At 39.9% G+C, this 8,276-nt stretch overlaps 1 protein-coding gene across 1 annotated transcript in view; it reads left to right on the forward strand.

Moving 5' to 3' along the window:
• LOC108364992 (protein Shroom-like) overlaps window positions 1-7,658 on the forward strand; it is a 76,356-nt gene extending 68,698 nt beyond the window's left edge. The window contains exons 2-4 of the mRNA XM_017618884.1: window positions 4,003-5,830; window positions 5,898-6,167; window positions 6,903-7,658. Of these exons, the coding sequence (XP_017474373.1) occupies window positions 4,003-5,830; window positions 5,898-6,167; window positions 6,903-7,166 (2,362 nt within the window). The 3' untranslated portion in view covers window positions 7,167-7,658. The remainder of the gene's footprint in view (window positions 1-4,002; window positions 5,831-5,897; window positions 6,168-6,902) is intronic.
• The last annotated feature ends 618 nt before the right edge of the window (window positions 7,659-8,276 follow it).

Raw genomic sequence — 8,276 nt, forward strand, 5'->3', positions numbered from 1 at the left:
ATAATTTGATTGCAAAACATTGTATAGCAGGTTCGTAGGGATTTCAAAGACCTTTAATCTGGTGGAGATCTTTTTGTGGTGTGATAATCACAACCGGATATTTTTGGAAAAAATTGAAAATGCTGTTTTCTCAATTTGAAAAAAACGATAATTTCGCAAATTCTTAAAACGTATTCTACCTTTTTAATTTTTGACCTCATATTCAGATTGTGTAGGTTATTTTACATGGCAAATGACTATAAAATTCACGACTTTCAACTATTTTGTTAGAAATTTTTTTCCCAGAGTGCATATGGTTTTCTAAATTTTCAAATGCAACGCGCAAGTACTTAGAGTTATCATATTCGAATAAAATTTTGCACAGCTTATTTTTAGACCAAAACACATCTTTTTCCGCCCGGCAAACCAAATTTTAATTTTAACGAACGGTCTAATGTAGGTATGTCATATATTTTCTCTAACTTACAACCAGTGATGGAAAATGAGTGTGCATTGTGCCATTTTCGGCCCTTTCGAAAGCAGCAGGCACCTTAAGCAGAATCGATTGATTTTCGGCACTATTTTTGCCGAAATCTGCAATTAAAAATAATTTTTTTTTTTTACATTTGATCGTGATTAGCTTAAACTGATAAATAATATAAACATAAGCAGAAGAAGCTGGCTTCCACGCTCTGCATCTACCCTTAAGATTTTTGTTTAAACATATTTGTCGCAATTTCATCTCTAAAGCAAATATTAAATATCATTTAATACACACTTTAGATTTAAATAATCACTGACCCATTTTGAATATTCTTTGTGGAACAGAAGCCGAAATATTTCTTACTAAAGAAAATTCTGCAGAAAATGAAATTAAAAATGCTTTGAAATTTAAAGTTAAATTTTGCCAAGATTTAAGAAAGAGCACCTTGATACTGCAATTTTAAAAGCCGTTACGGCTTTCGCGCTGTGATGATAAGAATAACATGGATTTTGATATAAAAAAAGTACTGCTTTATAATATTATGTACAAATAATGATCTCAGGGTAAATGAACAAATTTACTAAATTATAATTTACCCAAAAATGTAAATATACAAAAAATCAGGCCTTCTCATTTCTAGACTACAGCATATGGAACTGTCCAATATCCGCAACAATGCCTGAATGCTGGTTATAAGTAAGTTTGCGCAAGGTGAACATTGTAATCTGCAAATACTTTAGGAGGACTGATGCTTTATATTTTTACAATTCGTAATTCCGGGTTAGTGATTGAGCGATGATTTTTGTTTACACGTATTTTTTTTTTTTTTTGAAAACTAGACATACTTTCGGCTATACAGTTTTATAATTCATTTAATTCGCGTTGATTTTTGAGACATTTTTTCGTTGAAGGTGTTGCACTTTTTCTTCCATTCTCAAATTTTTTGTACATCCAATATGTATAAAGAAAATGCAAAAAAAAAATAAAAAAAATATTAAAAATTCGAATTCCTAGCCGCACTGGCATTTTGTAATCCTAAAATTTAATGGACTATAAAATTATATACCCGAAAGTTTTCTAAAACAGATGACAACAAAGTTCTAAATTTGCGTGAAAATTTTTCCTAGAATGTTTTGAGCTTTAATTTTTATGGTTTTTGTTGTGGTGTTGTTTTGTTGTTGCATTAAAGAAAGGTTTTCCTATAGATTTCTGTTCTCTTACACGCAATAAGTACTGTAAATATATTTTGTAAAGGAAATGGTACCTATCGACGACTTTCAATTTATTGGCACATTGACCTGCATTTAGGCACAATTTTCCGGAGAAATTCGGCACAATTTTAAATTTTGATTTTCCATCACTGCTTATGACCAATCTTTTTTTTTTTTTAATAGGGTCATTGAGCTACAGAAGTGGCCTCGCCTTCAATCCCAGTAAGACAGAATGGGTCTTTATCATTAGAAAGTAGAAAATCTCTACCGCTGGTCTTCCCCCTCTAGCAGATCAGCGCTTGCAGCTTTCTGACAAGGCCAAGTACTTGGACTTGATTCTTGACAGCAAACTGCCGTGGATGCCGAACATCGAGGAAAGGGCAGGAAAGGCGTCTTTATACTGCTGTAGGAGAGCTATTAGAAAGAGATGGGGTGTTTCGCCCAAAGATGTATATTGGCTCTACGAGAACGTACTCAAGACTATTATGTTTTATGGAGCCCTAGTCTGATAGAACTCGCTTAAGAAGTATATACTAGCTAAGCAGTTGGAGCGCCTACAACGGGTTGCCTTAATTGGTATTAGTGGAACACTGCGGACCAGCCCACATTGGCACTTAGATCGGCTTAAGAAGTGGACATTCTGGATCGAAACTGGATCCCAGGGTTTCTGTGGAGAGTTTTCCATTAACATTAAGTTCAAACTTCCTTACTGGAAGGCTGAGAATTCACTGTTGAGGAGTGTGCATTTATTTAGTTAGTTGCGTAGGAATACTTCTGCATTAGGATCATTAGGGTTCTGGGTCACAGCGACATTACGGGGTACTATGTGACTGACGAATTGGCTAGGGCAGGGGCTCTTAAAGCAGTATCACCACACAAAGAGCAGCTGGGGGTGCCCTTTATCGCCTGTGGTACACTCATGTATTCTCATGTCAGCTCAGCGAGCGCTGGGCGAAAACCAGTTCATCAGCGATTGCAAGGTCCTTCTGGCCAGGGTGTATAGGCGACGGTCGAGGGCAGTCCTCACACTTACAAAATCACAGTTTTAACTCTTGGTGGGAAATTTAACGGGTCATTGTCCAATCGGTATTCACGCAGTAAGGGGCTGAACTCATGTAACGCTGTTACCTGGAAGATGTCGAGGTGGAATCACCTCAGCACTAACTTCTTGATTGCCCAGCTTTCGCAAGACTAAGGTTTACATACTTGGGCTCGCACGTTTTCAATAGATTTGAGGAGATCTGTGGCATTCAGTTTAGCCGAGTTCGTGGTTACAAATTCGGCTCAAGACGTTTTATTGATTAAGTAGTGGGTGCCGTTCAGAATGTGGTATCACAAAGGATAAGCTCTTAATTGACTAAGTGAGTACTTTACTTTGGGGACTGGCATAACCTAAGACTGTAAACTTTGTGTTAACATTTGCTTATTAATTATAATTTTCGATAACTACTGCTAAGATCCGCTATTACTATTCGTTAAGTTGTGTAATAGTTTTTTTAACCGAAACCTAATTTTTAACAACCAAATGCTTACAAGCTACTTCGAACATTAATTAAAACATCTTTAAGGATGACAACTTTTAGTTTACATGACAACTGACATGAGTGGGCTTTATACAGTTACAATCACATTTAATTAAAAATCTACTCACCGCTGCATGTCCAAAAATATCCAAACTAAGTAACTGTAGATTCTTCATTTCATAGCCGTGCATACGTGCCTGTGTACGCGTGCATGTCGCTGTGAACTAAAAACCACAAATTGATTGTCTAAATGCGTTGGGATGCAGGGCTTCCGTGTATGTAAGAGTTTGGACCGCATAGCAAATATTTAACCGACTAACTAAGCAACTGCAAGCCAAATACGGCCAACGGGTACTAGACACGCATCAATTGCCTACACTTGGCCACCGGTTCGAGAGCGTGTGAACACAAGCAATTTATGAATGCGCGAAGACGAAGTTTGCTTACAAGCACAGCTAAGTAAAACGACTGGTTGAGTGTCGGCTAGTTGCACGCTTAGTAGCGTGCACGGAACGACCTTTTTTGGCGCGTTCCACTCATGCCAGCGCCAAGTGAACAGCTAACCGGCCATTAGCAAAATGGTAAACATCTTTTACACACACTCCTGCCGCCTACTGACCAACAAGCTACAAGAGAAATAGTATAAATAAAAATGTCAATTTGACATAAATATGTTGGGGGATTTGTTGGTCTTCTTCACTGCCGTTGACTCTAATACATCTAATGTATTACATACATATGTACCTAGTCGCATAACTTAGCAGCACCTTCTTAAATTTCCATTTATTTTTCTCTTTCATTGCAGATGCAACTCGAAGGCCTCGTACTTGCCCCGCCAGAGTCTCGAGAAGCTCAACAACTTGGATCCGGATCATGGCAGTTACAAGCTCACGCTCACCTCAAACGAAGACTTGGTGGCGAACACAAAGCCGCCCGCTGCCTACGACATACTCAATGCACATAATGGCAAAATGCCTAACAATTTGCCAGATGTTCTGCCATTGGGCGCAAAGTTGCAACCGCAACCTTCGTCGCCGACCTCCGCCAATGCTTCGCCGTTACGCTATGCTTCCAACAATAACTTAAACTCATCAACTGTCTCTGCACCACCTCAGCAACAGCAGCAGCAGCAGCCGCCGCAACCACAGCAACTGCAGACGCCAGCGACATCCAATTGTTATCCCGTATATCCACCCACCCAGCACCGCTACTCAACGCCAACCATGAATTCTTACAACAGCAATGTTGCAAACAGTGGTGGCAAACCGCACAACTACAGTCGATCTCAGTCGTATGACGTACACAATAACTCGCACAGTGGTAGTTTTTATCATCCCAACCACGCCCAGAATAGTCCCACTAAATTCATGTCTCAATCCACAATGGATCTGAAGCGTACACAACAGTTGGAGCCGACGCTAGAGGAGACCACAGCCGCCTTACTCAGCGAGAGTGCCACAGTGCTGTCGCCCGCGCAATCGGAGAGTAGCCTCAGTAGTCCGAACAGACATCAACCGCAACTGATTTCGATGAAGCCGCTCTCTAGCCTCGGCAGCTCCAGTGATAGTGGCAGCACTAGCGGCAGTGAAGGACGTATTTTCCGCGCCGAACTGGTCACAGCTACGCTTTCAACGTCGCCTATCGCGCCAGTGAAATCTGTTATACGCAAGGACTCATTGCGCGAAAATATCGAGAAAATAACGCAGCTGCAGTCGAAACTGATGTCGGCCCATGTGTCTGAAACCAGTTTAATTGGCATGTATGGCTCAAGGACGACACTGCATTCAGCGCCTACAACGCCCATAATGGCAACAGAAAACATACTCCAGCAAACGCACGAAAGCTGTGAGAGTCCCAAGCGCACTGCTGCCGCTAGTGTTGAAGAGCCAAAGGAGCAAGTCGATACTGTGCTCACAGAAACTATATCTGATTTTAAGGAGGAAAGCAATGTAGCGGATGCAAGCGTCGCACAAACTCCTACAACACACACAAATTCAAACTCCTCGCCAACCTCGCCAGCAACAAGCGAAACGCTACCTCAATCAGCAACCACCGTCGCCAGCACAAATACCACAAGTGATGACCTCATTGCAACACAAATCACGCAAATGAACTCCAGCACCGATGGTTTAAAACTTATGCAGCGTAGCGAAATTATACTACGCGTGAATCCATCCACCACAGAGACAGCGTCGCAAACCGATGATGATTATTTGGTGTCTGCAGCTAACGATACCGAGGAGCATACACGACTCACGGAGCAACCACACAACAAGGAAGATGCTCAGCAACAGCGCATAACGCTGCAGCCACGTCAACGACATCCCATCGAAATTGACTGTGAAGCCATGTCACAAGAACTAGCTACACTCTTGGCGTCCAATGAGAAACTGGTGCAAATCTTAGCGCCGCCCGCACTCAAATCAGCCACGGATTATGTTAGTAACCTTTATAATCCGAATGTGCCATTACGACCGGCTAAACGTGATGTTGGCACTTCGACGCTGCTGCGCATGAAAGGACGTGACAGCCAGGAGAAAGTAACAGTAGAACTACAGTATGCCGAAGTGGAGGTATTACTGGCCAATGGCGACAGTGAAACGGATACTTGTGATTTGCTCAAGAAGAAGGTGGTAAGTGCGATAAGGACAACTCCTTGCAGTTTGGTTGGAATGCTATAACGATTTTCTCTCTTTTTAGGATGAACTTATCAAGCAACTTAATCGTAAGATACGCGTACTTAACAAGGAGCAAACGACGCTCAAAGAGGAAGCTGAACTCAACGATGAGTTGGGTAACAGTCTGGTCAGCAAGCTGACGGACAAAGTGCGTCCCATAGAGGCAACCAAGTGCCGCACCTACATCGATGATGTGGGTCAAATTACGAGCTTACTGCTTTCGCTCTCCGAACGATTGGCACGCATAGAGAATAGTCTGAGTGCTGTGCCGGCTGAGAGTGGCGCTGAGAAGGTAAGAAAGAAGAAGTAAATTTTTGATGGAATGAAATGGAATTAGAAAGAAGTATGTATGTTAGGCTGTACCAGAAAAAGAAATTCGCCGTCACCATCTGAGTCTGAAATAATTTTGCAATATATTTTCGAAATTTCAAATCTTCGACATTTACAGTCGGATCTTAAAGTATGATACATACATACATATATCGATGTTCCTGTATTTTTCAAAAGTCTTCGACGTACTGAATCCAAATCCGGTGACATACATATGTGACTGCTCTAGCGGCTCAGGTTTCTGCAAAAACGTGATTTTGGCCTATATTTGAGGTTATGTAGCATCGCGATTGGTTTTTTTGTACAAGTATTCTTCTTTCGAATGGCGTTGAGTTTGTTGTTTTTTCGTCAAAATATTGAATTTTAAAAATCCTTATTACCGCACTCAGCCGAACACATAGTCGCGAAAGTAGGAATATGGTTATCGCGTCCTTTACACATTTTGGTTAAAACATCTCGAAAACGATCACGGATTTGAATATTCAGCACGTCGAAAACCTTTACAAAATTACACTCCGGGTTCTGATAAAATGTGTAAGCTTCATTTGAGGATGTCGGCAATATGTTCTTTCGTTTCAGCATCTCCGGTTGCATACTTCTAGGCATAGTGCTTTCGAAAATCTCATATTTCACCTTCTTAGCTCAATACAGTTTGCAAACAACAAATATTTAAATCGATTTTTATTCTTTTTCCCAGAAATCACTCGAACTAAAACGCGATCGTCTGCTCGATCAACTTGCCGAAGCGAAGCGCCTTAAAGAGGACATCGATCGACGCGGCAGCAGTGTTGTTGGCATTGTCGAGAAAAATCTCAGCGCGGATGAATTTGCCGATTTCGATTATTTTATCAACATGAAAGCGAAATTGATAGCAGATACACGTGATATTGCGGACAAAATCAAGTGTGGCGAAGAACAACTCAACGCGCTAAGTGAGGCGCTCATTCAAAGTGATTGTTAAGCGAACGAAAGATTGGGAAGCTCAGCAGCCAGATTACATTATTCGCAATCGCTAATTTTGATTGCCAAAAATCTCCAAAAGAATAACAGGCGCGCCTAACAAAATGCAATATCTAGTTGAGAGATTGTAACTGCTACTTTTCCTAATGTATACTTTTAGGCGCTACTGCTTTTAATTTAGAGAATTTTCGCGACGAAAATCTAGCGTTGCGATTGGCAGAATTCCACTGCAGCTTCCAACGAAGTGATTTTAGATATGCACTTACATACATACATAACTGGATTAATGTAGATATTGTATATGTATGTATGCAAGTAGGTTATTATGGCGGCGGCTGACCAAGCGGAGTGATTTTCCATGCCTTCAACAGCAACGAGTTGAAAGCTTAGTGTGAGAATCGACGGAAAAAGCGGGCAATCTATGAGCGTTATGGAAATGAGCTTTCATGGACTTTTTTTTGGCCATCGGCGAGTTAAAATAAAAAACAAAAAAGTTGCACCAAACTTAGTTGTTGGGGTTTCCTAGTTTTGACTTTTTTTATAGAATCTGTAAATTTTGCAAAATTTAGTACACTGCAAACAGGGTGCTAAGCTTTAAATATTTTAAAATGTATACGGATATGTATAACGTAAATATATGTAAATTTAATAGGTAGCTAGCGACTATAAATTTATTAACTGTGGCATTATAAAGCAATTCAAATAAAAATAAAAATAAAAATGAAAATAAAAATAATAAAAAGAGCTCAAACTCAATACAAGCAATTTTAGTTAGAAAAGCATTCAGGAAAGCACATCTTAATGCAGTAACTATTTAAAAATTAATGTAATTTATAATACATACATATTTAATAATAAAAACTTACTCTTGTTTGTATAATATGTGATTTTAAAATATATATTTTATGTCTATTAGTCCATATCATAATACAATTTTTAAGTAAAAACTGCAAAGCGCATGCGCGACGCGCACATTAATTACCTACATAACAAACCTTTAAGTGGACTACTGTCCTCAAATATGTAGATGGCAAGAATATATGTATGGCATGCGAAAACTTAAACAATGTAATGCACGCATTCAATGCATTCAAGTTAAGATCAATAAGAA

Source organism: Rhagoletis zephyria, unplaced genomic scaffold (assembly GCF_001687245.7).
Source record: "Rhagoletis zephyria isolate East Lansing unplaced genomic scaffold, Rhagoletis_zephyria_1.1 Rzeph_scaffold_01736, whole genome shotgun sequence".
NCBI classification, from domain to species: domain Eukaryota; kingdom Metazoa; phylum Arthropoda; class Insecta; order Diptera; family Tephritidae; genus Rhagoletis; species Rhagoletis zephyria.